The sequence below is a fragment of the Balaenoptera acutorostrata genome, chromosome 9, assembly GCF_949987535.1.
Source record: "Balaenoptera acutorostrata chromosome 9, mBalAcu1.1, whole genome shotgun sequence".
In the NCBI taxonomy this organism is placed as follows: Eukaryota; Metazoa; Chordata; class Mammalia; order Artiodactyla; family Balaenopteridae; genus Balaenoptera; species Balaenoptera acutorostrata.
Window position 1 is genome coordinate 35,433,710 of NC_080072.1, and position 18,012 is coordinate 35,451,721.

The 18,012-nt window shown below is 34.3% G+C and overlaps 1 protein-coding gene across 5 annotated transcripts in view; it reads right to left on the reverse strand.

Annotated features, from left to right (window-relative positions):
• GAS2 (growth arrest specific 2) overlaps positions 1 to 18,012 on the reverse strand; it is a 119,165-nt gene that overhangs the window by 41,280 nt on the left and 59,873 nt on the right. For all 5 annotated transcript variants that reach the window (XM_007174805.2, XM_057552044.1, XM_057552045.1 and 2 more), the window contains exons 6-7: positions 15,577 to 15,718; positions 10,426 to 10,533 (exon numbers count right to left, since the gene is read on the reverse strand). In XM_007174805.2, coding sequence (XP_007174867.1) covers positions 10,426 to 10,533; positions 15,577 to 15,718 — 250 coding nt within the window. The remainder of the gene's footprint in view (positions 1 to 10,425; positions 10,534 to 15,576; positions 15,719 to 18,012) is intronic.

Below are 18,012 nucleotides of genomic sequence, written 5' to 3' on the forward strand. Positions count from 1 at the left end.
TGAGAATATTCCTTAGTTTGTTCATTCATCAAATAAATTGTTGCTTTGGGAAGACTTCTCAAGTATGGTCAATATATGAAAAAAATATCAGTAACTATGTTGAACAATGTGAAAGCCATCTTGGTTTTTCTGAATTGTTTGGGAGGGGGTTGTTATTGTTTTATAAGACTGTTTCCATGGTACTCTCTTCTGTCTCTCTAACAGGGACTGGCTATTAAATTCCATGTTTTACCAAACCACATCAGCAAAGGAATAAGCAAATTAGGAGCTGCACATTAAGTACAGGTCAGTCATTAGTGGATGTTGAAACGCTGAATAGCAATACTCACAACACCACATGCCAAATGACTAGATAGTCTGAAATAGAATGAATAGCATATAGTTAAAATCATGGGCTCTGAAATCAGATATATTGAATTCAAAGAAAGGTTTTGACTCCTACTTGCTCGTCACTTGCTGCGTGACGTTTGGCAAGTAATTAACTTCCTAATACTGGTTTCCTTATTGTTAAAATGGAGATAATAATTGCACCTATCTCAAAGAGTTGTGAGGGCTAAATAAAAGAATCCAAGGAAAGTACTTGGAAAAGCACCTGACACACAGAAAACAATCCATGAGTGTTAAATCGTATATGTAAAGAAATGTAGACAAAATAAAAGATTAATTTTTCTCACAAACTTCTTGATAAGGAATTCAAATCTCTGGCACAGAAAAATCAACTTGAGATCTCTTTTAAAATAAAAAATGCCAAATCATTGGACTTATCCAACTCTCTAAATTGTGCTTTTTCACTACACACACGCGCATGTGTACATACACACACATACATGCATATGCCACTATATAAGATGTATATATATACAACAAACTTATCTTAGTGTCGGGAAGGGTATAGCAATGCAGAAATTGGGAATGCAGATCATAGGACCTGTGCACTTCCTCAATGAAGCCATTTAGTTTTTCAATGCTTCTGTAAGTTTAAGTAATTTTGATGTGTGGCTAGTGAAAAAAAATTGTCCATTTATTCCAGATGCAGTGGACTGGCAAAAGAAAATGATTCAAGGTGGAATAGAGTCACACATGTATTGTACAACTTAAAGGCATGCTAAAGCTTGCTAATTCAGTTGGAGATGAATAAGAATGCTTATCAGTTCAGGTAAAAGGAAGACACAAAATTTAAAAAATCTACTCATTGCTAAGTAGCTAATAATGGTAAGTTCTCAGGGAAAAAGGATTTTTGGCTTTGAGCTCTCATTTATTTATTGTTCTTCACACTTGATGTACTTCCTAACAATTCAATGGAAAGAGAATAAGTGAATTCCCTAACTTAAATAGGAATATGGAAAATGGCCCAGATACATTACTCTTTCCATTCTTGTAAGAGATATCAAATTGCATTTTTTCTTGCTTTCAAATTTGGTGTCAAATGTAGTGTTGGGTGTAATCTTGGACAAAGTCTAGTATAAATTTTTCTATCTTTAAAGGTTTTCATTCTCAAGGAATAAATGTCAGAAAGGCAACATCCCATCGCTGATGTTTTTTTACAGCGGTGGTTAATCACTTTGTTTATTTTGCATTCATCCAAGATATATGTCTTTCTCTGAAAGAAGAGGTTAAGAAGACATTAACATTTGCAAAGTCCTTTGAGAGATGTGTTACCAAAGTGTAAATTATATCCTATTAGATCAGCCTTATTGAACATGAATAAATTACAAAGAAATGAGTGTCGAGTAGAACAAAGATATTATTAAAAAGAAATCTGAATTTAAAGAGTTTGAATATATTTAAAATTTTGAATATGCTTGCTTTTCCTGAATTAGTGTTTAGTTTTGAGGCAGTTGGGCAAAGAAAGGTACTCAGTCTGGAAATATTCATGTGCTAGTAACAGCCGTGTTTCTCTCATCATGGATTAGAACACTATAAATGTTCTGAGATTTTACATATAACAGAGGCAAACATAGCCATATTTTTTCCTAGAAATGAATATAAGCCATTAGATGGTTTTGAAGTCATAATCACTGCTCCCATAAATTGCTAAATTAGATGAAATATTTATATCCTTGTTATTCAAAAAAAATGAATTTTCAACATTCAACTGCTGAGTAATGGCTGTTTGTGCAATGTTTCCACTAAGATAAATGAAAGTTTTACTCCTTGCTACTCATTTAAAACTCCTTTGCATTTTTACACAAGAGCTCATTTTTCATTACCAGGAAAGGTATGCAATTTGAACCATGCTACTTTTTATTCACAGTAAATCAATATGTGTCATAAGAGCAGAAAAGAAAGTAATATTACTCGCTATCATTGGACCTTCCCTTAGAGCAAGTCCTAGAAGACATTGCCAGGTTGGGTTGCTATAGCAACAGAGCTCTGGTACCTCTCTTGCTTGGCTTGTTATAGTGAGTTGATTTCTATCACACAGATATAACCCTGAAGAATTTTTATGGTAAAGAAGAAATTACAAAGAATCAACAGCAATGTGTGTGACTTTTCCATTGATCTGCGATGATTTAATTCAGAACTAGTATAATGACTCTATAACATTTCAAAGCCCTTTGCTGACTTCCAATTAAATTGTTCATTGCCTTTTCTTTAGGCTTCTTAAGTAGTCAGATTTCTTAAAATGTGAAGGAAAAAAAAATACCCAGACCCTTTAGAGTGTTAGCATGAAACCTGATATGGTTTTACCCAACTATGAAAATCTGCTATTAAAATGTCTTGAAATAATATTAATCCACTTAAAAATATCAACAATTAGTAAGAAGACTCAAGAAGACTATACTGGCAATATAAAAAATTATCTTTTGACTTCTTCTAAAAAGATATCAAGACAGAAAATAATGTATCTTATTTTCTTATACAGGCCATATAAGCCATTTTGAAGAGTATCTGACATACAAGTTAACACCTAATAAATATTGTTATAATTTTATTACTATCACAATACAGTCAAGCAAACAAATTATATTCTTTTCCTTACATTACATAGCACTATTGATTATGCAATTGTAATGCCCTTTGTATTCTGAATATATGTAAAGTAAAAATGATATAAGGAATACACTACTATACAGCTGAGCCTTAAACATATTGTAAAAAGTTGCAAGTCCTTTTTAGAGGACTAACTAACCTTGTGAATAAAAATCTGCATCTAATGGACATGCCATAGGGAAGCTGCTTGGAATGGAGTGTGTTATGGGTTTGGGAGTCAGGACCTAGATTTTGTGTATCATACTATTTACTTGAGACCTTAACCTAAGTCTTTGTCTTTTTACCTGTAACAAAAGGATAAAAACATTTTCCCAGCTGAGAGGTAGAGGATTCAGTGAGACAATGTATATAAAGCACCTGTTACAATGCCTGGCACAAATGATACTTTTAAAATTTTAGCTGCCTTTCCTTTAAAGTTTTCCAGTCATTTCCTTGAATCATAATTTACAAAAGGAACTTATAGGTAAAACTGAGTATAAATTCAGTATTTCTTAGAAGAACTTTGATATATATGGATTTTAATTCTGGAAAATGTAGAAAACTTTCATTTCCATATAATTCTATGTTACAAATTATTTTTAAATTGATTTGATTGATAATGTCTTTCCCAAAGTATGTTTTCATGACCCCCTAGCCCAGGATAATGCTCTGGGGAAAAAAAAAAAGGTGGTAGAGGGACCATTTCTACAGTCAGATATATTTGGAAAATGCTACATAATACATCTCATTCTAGTGATTAATAGATCACATTAGTATATTCAACCTTCCAAGAAATCCCAGATAATCCCAGATAAATAAATCAGTATTGCTTAGTGGTAAAGAACGTAAATTCAGGAGTTAGGCTTTTGAACCTCACTTTCATCACTTATTTCCTTATAACCTGGGAAGTTACTCAACCTCTATGTTTCTCACCTGTAAAATGGGAATGGCAACAGTGCTTCCCACACTGCAAAGAGAGGTTAAAGTGAGATATATCACGCCTGCTCAGACAGAGGCTGAGTCAATTATCAATAATAAGAGTTATTAAAGAAGCCTGTTTAAACCCATTACTATGACCCTTCTTCTTTATGAATAATATTTTTGAACATCTTCCAGAACTATAATTCCTTGGAACACACTTTGAACAATGCTAAAATTAGGGTAGTGGTAAATTGTAATTAAGTAAAAAATTATTCATCATATTAGTGCCCAAAGCAATTAGCACCAAAAAAGTCAGCTACTTCACTACATGTGACCCCACTGGCTTGCTCTCATGCTTCTACTATCAGAACACTAGAGCAACTGTGTTAAGTGTAAAGATCTTACCCCCATGGATGTTCTATTCATTAGAGCCATTTACACCCATTTCATGCATTATCACAGATCAATTTATTGTATAATATTAGATTATTTGCATGTCACTAAAAATTGAACCTTAAAGGAAAGAGATATCAAATGATTAAAGCCTTAATGACTAGGAGAGAGAAAACTAAGCATATGGCTTACTCATGGTGTCTGCAAAGAGAAGGGACGTTATTAAGATGTTTACACATTTCCTAGTGCTAACGGAAAACAACTTGAGTGAGTTTTCAAAATGGAGAAATAAAATAGTAAAGAACAACAAGGAAAGGTGAGAGGTTCATCCCAGGAAAAATATGGTACAAGTTCATAACAAAATGCAAAGCCCTCCCTGGTCTAGACAACACCATGCCTCCAATGAACTTCCTTACCCTCGTCCAGAAGATCAGAAGCTTAGGCAAAGGACCAGAAAAATGAGCAGTCAGCTAATTAATCTGACACCTTTTAGAAATCCTTTTATTTATTCTCACATTTGCAACTGTATCAGGTTGCTGACTTCTCTTCTTTTAAAGAGTTCTTATTTTTCATCATCAGAAATAAATGCAAAACAGAAAAAAATAATTCACTCATAATTTAATGACCTCTGAAAATTAAAAACCATTTTCAATTATTCCTGTTCACTTCAAGTCTTAATCATAATTATATATCATTTCTACACGGGCATTTTTATATGTAAACACAATTTCAAAGTCTGGGTTTTTTTCCACTTAACATTATATCTTCAGTTTTTTTCTCACAACGATACAGAGAAGTCTTCAAAACGATCATTCGTAGTACCTGAATGTTTATATTCTTCCATGATCAAACATGCAAGTGATTTCCAATTGTGCTGTTATATTGATACAACAAATCTCTTCCTTCATATAGTTAGTTCTTTCTTTTAGATTAGTGGTTTCAAACTTTAGTATGCATCAGAATCACCTAGAAGGCTTGTTAAAGCACAGGTGTCTGGACCCCACCCTCAGAGCTTCTGATTCAATAGGTCTGGGGTGAGGCCCAGGAATTTGCATTTCTAACAAGTTCCCAGGTTTTGCTGGGAACCACTTTTAAAAATTACTGTTAGATTATTTACATGGAATATTATCATTGTTGCATTGGGATTGACAAATCAAATAGTATAGACATTTTCATGGCATCTAACACATATCTCTGAAAACCTTCCTACAAGCTTAGTCAGCTTTATATTGTCAGGTGACTTCTCAATACTTGAAGCCCGGGTAGATACCAAGTAACTGAATGAACAAAAGAACAAAGGAAAATTCTTACTTCTCTCCTCCTCAAAATCATAACATTAGGCTGAGATTCATCTGTTTACATTTCAAAGATACACAGCATGGCTAAATAGTAATATCTAAATCTCTGTTACTACAGACATCAGCAAGGAGGTTTTATCATCACTCAAAAGTCAGTGAAAAATAGCTGTTATATTTAAACCTTGGAGGAGAGTAAATCTGTATCTGTACCACACAGTTAGAAATTAGCTGCATTTAGCTTTGTCCAGCAGATAGTTCAAAAGCAGTGTTGTTCATTGGAAGGTGCAGGGCAAAAATCTGGCTGTGAGAAATTGTGTTTGATAAACTAGAAACAAGAGAATTCCCACTTTAGCAGGGGATTATTAGCATATTTGCCTAAAAGCCACTGTCAGAAATCTTGGAGGTTTCCCCTTGTACTAACGGATCCTTTATATTGGGTAGAGATTACTCCTTCACCTTTAAATGGAGACCTGTGCATATAAACAAACATGTCTACATGAGAATATAGATTCATCTACATAAGTAACGTTAGATAGCCATGTATGCAAGGTATCTATTCATACATTGGTTTCTAGAAACCCACAGATAAAACATATGCTTAGCAAAGATATCATCTGCAGAAATGTCTTCTGGACTCTTTCTCTGTAATCTGCACACATTCTTACTTTTTTCATTCTTTTGTGTTGTTATTGTGTTGATTTGAATGCATAATGAGAAAATGTGTTCATATATATGATAACCCTAAAACCATACATAAGTCAAGTCATTGGGTGTTGCCAACAAACTTTGGAATTTGGTTAGACATATAATTGTTAACTCTGGCTCACGTTAAGAAGAGTAAATCAGGAGTAATTGTGTTAGAGACTTATTAATAGAATCATGTATTTATGACTTTCTAAGGGATAGTGTTTTCTATGTCAGTGTTTTTTGGTGATTGTGCTCTCTTTATTTTATTTTTTTAAAAGCAGTAAGCAATTTATTATAATGTTAAAAATAAACCTGCCATACAAATCAGGCTTTGCATTCCTAGGTATTTACCCAACAGAAATTAAAGCATATGTCCATACGAAGATTTATACATAAATGTTCATAGCAGCTCTATTTGTAATAATCTCTAACTGGAAACAACCCGAATGTCTTATTGATATAAGTGAATGAATGGACAAATTTTAGTGTATCCATATAATGGAATGCTACTTAGCAATAACAATAAATTATTAACACAGGCAACAACATTGATGAACCTTAAAATAATCATGCTGAATGAAAAAAGCCAGAAAATAGAGTGTATACTGTAGAATCCCATTTATATATATATATAAACCTTGATAAAATGCAAACTAGTGTGCTCTCTTTAACTAAAAGTAAGTCAACATTCTTAATAGCTTGAAAGGACCCTAAATTGTTTTTTTGCATGGATAGGTTCATTATGACCACAGGAAAACACGGCTGCTCTCAGGACGGACAGAAAACTAGGAGACAGATGCTAAGATACCATATGTATTTCATTTTATGAAATAATATGCATAAATATATCCACTTACTATGTACTATGTCGTAAATATGACTATATTTGGAAGCCTTAGCAAAGAGGACAAAGTTTAAAATATGCCAATGTTAAAAATGCAAACTTAAGAAACCCAGAACAGCAACACAGATACCATGAGGCGATCATTCCCCTAGTGTGTCTGAGAATTTGACCAAAGGCACTCTCTACTTAATTCGGGTGTTCAAAGAAACTTAAAGTTAAGATTTTAGCAGCAACAACCATCTAACTATCATTTGAAAATCAATACCTCTGAGTTTTTTTGACTAATAACTGCCAGTTCCTTACAATGTGTTAGTGCAGAATGACAATCAATTAAATATAGCCCCTGCCACAAATCCAAAAGTACTGGCCAAAGTATGCACACATCAATGAGACATTTCTAGTTCATCCATTCAGTGCAGAGAAAAAAATAGGGAAAAATGTGTGTTGAAAGGTGCATATGGCCTGCCTGTGAAATTTCAATTCCTGAACTCCAGGGAATGAGAGGTAAAAAGTCTCTAGGGATAACCAGATACAAGAAAAGTTTTGGTAGAATCCCTTTACTCCATCAGGGTAGAAATGGACCCCTGACAAGCCAAAAGATAAGAACTGAAATGAACATATATTAATGGATATTTTCCTTTTTTGACAAATAGTTTCTATTACAATTTAGGCAGTAATAGATACTTTCTTTTAAAAAAATTAAGATTTAAAAAAATGGGTCAATTTTAAAGTGAAATCTACTGTAAAAAATAGTACAAATTTAAAAAAAAAATTTTTATTGTGGTAAAAGTCACATAATATAAAACATACTAGTTTAACCATATGTAACTGTACAGTTCAGTGGCACTAAGTACATAAAAAAATAAAATAAATAAAATAAAATAAAATAAAAAAGAAAAGCTGATGGGGCCTGAACTAAGGCTGTGGCTTTGGAGAAGAGGTAATTCGAATGGTTGCTTCCCTCGAAACTGATGAGATTACAAGAAGGTAGGAGGGTTTAAAAAAAGAACCAAAGGAGAACAATAAAAGAATGTGTTGTTATTCCACAGGCAAGGTCATGCTCCTCTGAGATCTTTAGCCCTTTATTGGGGGAAATGACTGAATGGGTCCTTTGGTTACACAAATGTAAAATAAAGGTATGGTCTCTCCACCAAATGGGGAAGTTTCCACCAAAAAGAAAAAAAAAAGTACAAATTATATGTGGGTGGAGCAAAATGAGAAAAAGTGAATGACTAAAATTCACTAAAACACTATTTTAAAACATCTATTACAGCAACATGATGCTATAACTTGCTGGGCCAATCAGTGAGTAACCACATTACAGTCAGTTCTCTTACTTCAGGCTCGCCTGGAACTATAGAAGCATGAAACTGCACATTATGTTCTACTGTGGTAACTGATATTAAATTCAAATGCTATCACTAAGGAATTTGATGTAATTTTCTTCAGTAAAGTGAGTCTCAATTCCTTTATAAACAATACACGCATAGATTTCACCAAAAGGAAACTATTTACTGAAAAGAAAAATGGAACATCAAAAAATATTTTAAATGTTAAATATGATACATTTATGTTATTCACAAATATAGGCATCAAATTCTTTGACAGTTGACTAAATATGGAAGACCAGATACAAATAAATGTATGTAATATATATTTTTGCCTAAAGATATTAGGTTACATTAGAGGGAAAAACATCTAATTTATTAATCATGTGTTTTGTCAACACTTCCATTATAAAAAAGAATAATTGTTTAAATAAATAAAAAAACCCTATGTTTTGATTCTAAGCTCCAGGGCTTAATAGTCTCAAGAAGCCTGATCTTCAGTTGAGAAAGGCCAACTTAGTAAAATTTAAACACATCTGTGGAGGTACTACTAAATCACCATTTATTAATGTGTTAAAGCAAAAGCAGGCTGGTTGGCTAAAAGAAACATGTATGTTATCCTTGTAACAAAGAACAATAAGTGATGACTGGGCCAATTGTCTACTCTAGGGAGGCCATTCTCCTAAACTGGTTCTCAAGCCCCTAATAATAACATATCATTATATCCCTTTCATTACCTTTCCAAAGCAAAATAGCAATTATTACCTGAACATTTTTTTAGATCAATAAACACTGACCTAATGTTAGATTAAAATACAAAATGATTGACATTATTTTTGAAGCCTAATTATAATTAAACTTTTCTTTAAATTACATCTTGTAGAGGTTTAAAAAATTGTCGTACAAATAACTTTCAGTCAAAAGTGGTCATTAAAAAGAAAACTTTACACTGGAAAAAATTTCTACTGGGTCATCACTGATTTGAGTATGTTAAGAATGTTCACTGATTGTATTAGATGTACACATTCAAATTATTCAGCTCTACAAAATAAAATAAAAAGGAAAATATTTTAACTTATTCAAATGACAAGACAATACAGCTTCTGAGAATCATAACCTCTATTCTTTAGGAAATGACTAAAAATAAGATAGAAAGACTCATTAATTGCAGATTTCTAGGAGTATATCAGTGCTTTATTTTTCACTTTCTTATTTTTGAAAAGAAGAATTCTTGGTCTCAGGAAAAGCAACAAATGTATTTTGAGAGGTTAAATTCTCTTGATTATTAACAAAACAGATCACAGCCTGAAATGTTACTTTATTGAGCCAATAATTACAGTCAAGAATTGTTCATGACATCTAGTCAGATTTTTAATTAGGATGATTGTAAAATGGATAGAGGCCACCAAGTCATTCATTGGCACAGGCCCACGTTTCTTTATTCTAACCCAGAAAACCAGTAAAAAAATGGCAGTCATCATTTAACCATACCGTTGTAATGAGTTTTGAGTCTCCTCAATCTGGTTTACAACCCAAACTTTTTGAAAAGTCATGTTCAAATAATTTGAAAGTTATCAGGACCTATAGGTTAATCATTTCCCAAACTTGAGATATGGAAAACCAGGGCAGAATACTGTTTTTATTACCCATTGAGGTGGATTTCCTTCCTTTGAAACTAAATGCATAGACAAAAAAGGAATTTGTTTTCTCTTCTTTTCCTCATTCTATTTGATTTCTATGATCTGTTTGGGTTATACGTTTGTGTATACATAAAAAAAGATAAAGTTCTATTTATTTAGCCCTCAGTGATAATTATGTATGATAATAAAAAATTTTCATACCTCATGTCTTCAAATCCAATTGTAAGCACCATAAGGGAAGTTCCTGCTGAGTTACTGGTCATATTTTCCCTGTAACCTGCAATTTAAGTCCTGTATATGCTCTGAAAGGTCAAGCTGTCAAGTGAAAAGTAAAACTTTACCCTAATGAAGAGGATCTTTTCTCCCACTCGGTATCTTCCTTGCGAGAGCCTCTCCACACAGAACTTGCTCGGGCATTTGCAAGGAGGATCTTCAGAAATCCGTTTCACCTGAAATAGAAGAGCAGGCAAGTTCATTCTCCTTAATCAGGTTGCCTTTAGATTAATTTGTTCCACGGGTTCAAAGGCCCCTGAACCATGAATGCTTTTAAATTTGTTCTATATCAGACTATGGACATGATGTGAGCATAGACATATCACATTAAGTCTTAACTATCTAAAGGTCAGGCCCTGAAGGCACTTTGTGAAGGCCAATAGCTGCACTAAGGCATAAGCTGGATGATGACAATGATAATGATGCTGGAGGATAATCACAAGCAAATCAACCGGCAGCGTAGGGATGACGAGCTGGGTTCTCATGTTTAGAGGATTAAAAAGATCACGTACATTGGATTGTCAAGATAAATATATTGAGAACTCGAATACAAGGCACGTTAACATAGTCTATTATGATGAGGAAACATATAGACATAGTCTATATGTTTCCTCATCATAACTTTAATATTAATTTTACCCATTTTCAAAATAAATGAGAATGTTAAAATTATTATTATTTAAAAATGAGACTATTTAACCTTATTTTGAACCCTGAGACTTTCTTTAAGGAGTCATCTCTAATTCATCCAGACTAATCCAGCAATTCACTCCTCAGTAATTCCCACCTGCCAAAACCTATTTCTGTAGCAGTATCTCACAATTTGTATGTATTTTATAGAATCCATGTCTGAATATCAGATTTTCCCTGTTTTATCTATCTCTGTACTCTTTACAAAACACATACACTAAATGATAAGTGCATAATGCTTATAAATAGTTGTGACTATTAAAGACAATGTTTAGTCCATGATTTTAGGAATAAGGTTTATTTATTTATGTTTTCCTTGGTTGGGAACCTGCCATGCTGTGTCTCATAACTGTCCTCTCTTCAACTAACCAACCAACCAAACAACCCAAAAGAATAATATGTTGTGTTTCGAGTCAAAGTTTCCATAGAAGACAGATCTAAATAATGTACAGCCTACATTTGAGAAGCTAGACAGAACAAATTTATATTCTGAAGGGATTGGCTTGGACACCCCTTACCCAAATTCTTGCTTACACAAAGATATGATTCCTAGAGTTTTGTCATCAAAGCAATTCAATCATTTCATCAAATAATTCAATGTCTGACTTCAATCAGTCTTCCACTAAGAAAAAACTGTGGGAAGAGTCACGCAGGAACTCACTTGCCTGTTGGAGTAAAGGACTTAAGCATCTTGGTTTCCCTAGAATAAGCAAGGTTCCAGAAAGTATGGAAGCATAAGACACTAGAGGGGAAAGCTAGAAAGAGTGGGGGAATCCTGAAGCAAAACTTATATTAAGATAAGTTTGGATAAATAAATAAATAATAAATGGATAAATAAGCACAGGGACCTACAAAGGACACAGGAGGGAATTAGTGTGACAGATTAAGACTGCATTCAAAGAATTTTAGAGATGGCTTTCATTGAAAAAGTGAGGGGACTGTCTAACATCGTTATGTGAGTGATTAGGCCCATGTCTTTGAGTTCTGAATTTTCCATACCATATGATACTTGGGCCATAGATATATCCACCCACTCCCCCAGTATTAATAGAATCCTATCCCTAGGGATTCCCTTCTATAATGCAGACCCACATTCTGGGGTGGGGGTGAGGTCGGTCACAGGACCAATGAATGTGTGCTGTCTTAAGTGTTGTAAGTGTTCCTCTATGTGTATCTCCTTCAATATGTATTTATAGACATGTTTTAAAAACATAAATGTGAGGAGATATGGGGATACATGTATATGTATAGCTGATTCACTTTGGTATACAGCAGAAACCAGCATACCATTGTAAAGCAATTATACTCCAATAAAGATGTTAAAAAATAAATAAATGCTAAAAAAATATAAATGTGTGTGTGTATATATATGAATATATATATATATATATATAAATTGTGTTTATTGCATACCATTGTTAGAAGCAGTACAGTTTTCCTTAGCACCACAATAATTCCATGAGAAAAGAAGGAAAGGAGGGAGGGAGGGAGGGAGAAGGACTTTGGCCACCCTGAAAAAAAATCCTACAGTCAGCATCATAAAAGCACATGGCCCAGACTTTAGGAGAGTCATGCCTGGCACAGCTTTACCACGATGTAGTAACTGAGAAGACAGTAAATTGGTGTTCAAGTGGTTCCTCTGCTAAGAAATGACAATCACAAGTATGGATGGAAAGTATTTCCATCTTGAAGTGTTTTTAGACAAAATACAGAAACTATTGGTACCAAATGAAATAAAATACAAGAAACACTTTCTCAAGTGGCCTGTCCTTCTCTAATGCCTTCCTAAGCTTTGAAAATATACTTGCTTTTTAAAATCAAGGGCTTTTGTGTGGCTATGTGAGAGCTGGAAGCAGAAATGGAAGAGACAAGGCCAGGCTGTGGGGAGTTAAGTAAACAGTGACTGATGACATCTTGCTTCTTACATTACCTTGGGGTAAGTCAGTCTGGCAGGTGTTCTGATTTTGGCCAGGAACCCAGCCAGCTTTCTGTTGAAATGGGATTTCAAGAGGAGCCTGATTACTCAGAATTATACTATCTCTCATCCCCAGACTGAGGAAGTTGATGGAGAAGAGGAAGAAAGTAAGAATGGCTTCTTAGAACTGTATTCAACTCATTGTGTGGGAACAGGCTGAACACGAGGGCACTAAACCTGACCCCATCATTTTATCACAGCTGAATCACTCTATCAGGACATCAGGGGAATAAATTAATCTGAATGGACTCCACTGTGCTTCTCTTACGATGTCTGGCTTGATTAAAGAAGGTGGGATGTATTATCCACATAAAAGGTCACCTATTTTGTTTTTCAATTTTCCACAATTCTCCTAGGTAGCAAACAAAGAAATGTGAGGACACATTGAAAGTTTCAAAACTGGCAGTTATTGTTGAAACTGTTCACTGGAATATGACATCTTAGCACGGGAATGCGTCTCTTTCTTTTTCTTTTTCCTTTACTCTTTTCTCCATTTTTTTCTTTTTTTTTACTCCCCTTCTTTACTCTCCTTTTTTTTTCTCTCTTTTTTTTTTTGATGTAAATAATAACTTTGCCAGAGTAGAAATAGCCAATAGTATTAACTAAACACAGGAACTTTGCAAGCAATATTTTATATCCCTATTCTAAAGAACATATTGGAGTATATGAATTTCAACTCCCCAATGGCTATATATGCCTCATATGCAGTGAAGCAGTTGCCATAGGAACTATTTCCTTTTTATATCTGACATATGAAGCTCTGATTTAAGCCATTAGTGAGGTTCATATGTTTTTTCTCTCTGTTCCACTGTCCCTGAAATAAAACATTCAGTGAAAAACTATCACTTAAACAGAATGCAAATATTTCAGGGCAATTTCCCCAATGTAGAATGAAGAAGACTGTAAGAGGCTTCTGTGGCCAAATAAGCATGGAAAACTCCAGGTTAAACAAGATCTTATTATGGAACTCACTAGTGCCTTTGATATGCCAGAACGCATTGCCAAACTCTAGGTAGGGACTATAGTAAGCTGTATTTCTCAAACTAACCTAACCATGGAATTCTTTTTCCACGGGTCATCTGGTGGTGTGAGTGTTTGATTAAACATTCAAACTAGCATGAGAAATGCTAGTTTGAAGGCTGTGAACATAGTATTCTAGCTGGCAACAGTATAGAAATATCTGCTTAGAACATTTCCTACATTCCATGAAAACCCCTTCACTATACAGATGGTTATGTTCCCAAACCCTGACAAACTTTAAAGCTTCTCTGAAACCCCCTTCATTGTTTCCAGCTAAGAGAACAGAACTTGGAGTAGGGAAGAACAACCACAGAGTGACAGTCTTGCCATTTTGAAGAGAGTCCCTATCCCATCTACCTCTTCTGAACTGGAGTAGAGGTAAAACTTTTCCAAAATCCCTTTCATCGTTGTTTCACCACCTTCTCCCTCCTGTCCTTCTTCTCCCCTTCTCAAGGATGAGGGATGGCCACATGTGAGACAAGCTGGTGAAGAAAGGAAACCATTCTAACTACTTTTCCCAGGCTCATGGAAATGGTTTCAAGGGGCAACAAAGCTGCAAAAGCTTTGCAGCAAATCCCCTGCTCTTTTCAGCTCAGACCCTTGGGAAGGAAACTCTCAGCTACAGGCTAGCTGTCCTTTTCAATCCTGCCTATTCCTTATAACTGGCATTATGGTTGGTGCTAGTTTCTGAGAACTCTCCTTGTGTATGTGAGACATACTTCAGTCTGACATCCCCGCGGTTTCCATTTTTTATAAAACCCATAGGTTTTTGACATTTACACTCAAGACATATGTGCTGGGAAGTAAATGCACACACATGACACACTACTTAAGAGACAACAGAAGTAGCCAGAGAATTTTATTTCATCCTGTTTACTGTTACACCCAGAATCTGTTTTCTGTAATTATGAGGGTATAATGAAAATATTTCCTAATCTGCCAAAGACGGTGACTCAAGCAGTCTGAGGGATGGTGACCTCAGAGAGTTAGACAAAATTAGGTTGGAATCTAAGCTCCTCTCTTCCTCTCAGCAGGTAATTCAACTTCAAGTCTCAGGTTCCTCAGTAAGAAACCTGCCCTAAAGATAACAAGAGCACTTGAAGAATACTGGCAGAACCTGGCCCATAGCAGGCAGTCAGTAAAGGGCAGTTATCTTCTCCATGGTATTTTGCTTTTCCTTCTTTAAAAATCCTCAAGTCCCATGCCTCAGGCTTCTTATCAGTGAATAAGGAAACAGGAACCAATAGTATCAAGGCTTAAGTGTTTTCAAAGACAATTTTCAGGAGGTTGACTTATTATCCTAAAATTTTAGATACTACTCAGCAGAATTAAATGACGCTTTATTTTAAATAAGTGGCTCAGTTTTGAATCTCAAAATGAATTGCAGGACTATAAACTTCCTCATAGGATTTTAAAATAAATTTCAATAACATTGGAATAGGTAAAGGTTAGACTGATAGAAAATTGTACAGAATGAGTTTTGAAGTTCAAAAAAGACCAACTGTTGATAAGAAACTTGACCAATTTCACTTACTGCATCATCCAGTAAGTTTCCCGTACTCTTTTTTCCAGAAGACTTTGATGAAGGAGAAGGTGAAGGAGAAGGGGCAGAGAGTGTTTCTTCTTGTTCAATTTCTTTTTCCAATTTTATCAAACCAGGAGGCTCCACACCATACCTTTTCAAAAGACACCAGATCAATACACATGCATAAGTTGTAATAATGATACACTGGCCATATGTTGCATTCAATTATACCATAGGACCAAATTGCTGACTTTTCAAAACAACATTAACTTTTCTCTGGCATTGAAATAGTATGTTCTTAAATTGGCACCCTTTTAAGCAGGGAAAAACACACACACCCCCATACATACATACATATATATTTATAGTTACATATACATACACATATATGTTTACATCTATATATGAACATATAAATGAATAGATGCATAACATACTAAAAATAAATTAAAATACTCCATATAATATATTAATGAGTCAATAACATGACCATATTAATTTAGTCTTCAGCTTTCAGATTTACTAGCTTTAATGATATTAGTGCTATAATTGAACTCCTATTTTGAATATAAGCTTGTTAAAAATGGAAATAAAATCAGAGAGTCAGAGTCAAGTTGAAAACAGCAATTTCCCCAAATAAATGTCCTTAAATGAATTAACAGAGAAGAAATTCACTCTTACTTGTATATCATTATGGACCCAGAACAAGGTAGAATGGGTAATACAGTACATTGGTTATGCTTTTAAGAAGAACATAATGAAAGCATGTACAGTATTACTGAGAGAGAAAATGAATAAAGAAACAAAAATAATTTAGAATAACAATATGTTAAAAATTATGTGTTGTAAATTATAAATGCCACAGCAGTTCAAAGACAGAGATGTAGTTGTTAACAGCATTCTAATCTCCCATATTTTTCTTAGGCTAAGTTTAAATTTGGTTTGGTTTCCTAGATGCATATCAATTGTACCTAGGTGAAGGAGGCCAAAGATAATTACAGAATTTGAGAATTGGGAAGGATCTTTGGGTTCATGTAGTTATACCCTTTCATTTGTACAGAATAAATAAAACAGATCCAGAGGAAATATAGAACGAGCTAGGAACAGAATAAAGATGCAAATCTAGGTTTTCTTACTTCAGGTTTTCTCTGACATTTTAATCAGGTGATCACATGTTAGAAAGAAGAGGAAAAAGTCACTTGGAAATTTTTAAAAAATAGGCTGTGGATTACCTACAAAGTAAATAACCTATATATAGAGAATAAATATGTTGGCAATATGTCTAATACCTTAGAGTGAATGAATAGTATATTAAAACATCATTAAATGTAAAAGCTTAGGTTATCGTCTTCCTGTTCTAATGGCTTGTTATTTTAACTGACATCATCACACACGTCAGGTGGGCTTTGAGAGCTGGAAAACTTATATCAGAATTCAGTACGAAACAGTTTAAGCTGGCACAACTCAGATAATAATTGCTGTTTTGCTAACTGCCTCTAGTGAACAGAGTAATTTTTAGTTACATAAATCAGTAGCTAAAAGACTTTAGGCACTATTTATCACATTTCAAACCTTTTATACAGATTAGCCAGTTAACAGGACGTTTGTAGAAACATGCGATAGACCTCAGATTCTATAAGAGTAGAGACTGTCTGATTCACAGCATTCCTAGCAGCCAGTGTAGATCCTGGCACACAATAGATACTTAATAGCTACTTTTTTTGAATGCAAAAAATTTCCATATTCTCATATAACAATGAGTTCAGGCTCCAAAGCTGAATTAGATTTCATTGTTTTGGATCTTTAAATGCATATCACTTTAATAAAACATATCGACATTAAATGTAAATAAGTGTTTTACCCCCCAAAAAATGTTCTTCTAGAAAACTTTAAACCCTATTCAAAACCAAAATACATTTTTAACTTTCTAGTACGCATTAATTACACTTCACTCAACCCAGCATCTCATTACTGTTGACAAGTACCAGTAATATTCACTTGAAGATTTGGGTATCATTCTTCCCTGAGGCAGACTTGAGCTAACTATGCCATTAACCTACTCTTTAAATTTAGCAAATCACTTAACCTCTAAGAGTCTGTTTTCTCTCAGGAAAACACAGATGAAAGTGGCCTGTCCTAGAGGTCTGATGTAGCAGGAGAGAGAGAGAGAGAGAGAGAGAGAGAGAGAGAGAGAGAGAGAGAGAGAGGGAGGGAGGGAGGGAGGGAGGGAGGGGAGGAGGGAGGAAGAAGAAAGTTAAAAGAGCAACTGTTACTGAATTCCATGTGTCTGGAACTTTTGGGCATCTTGACATACATTATTTCTGAGCCTCAGTTTTATTTCACTGTAAAATGGAAATTCTAATTCCCGTGTTTTAATACAGTTAGAAGGAATTAAAACAGTATCCATTACACTCCCAGTACAGCGTCTGACACGTGGCACCACCT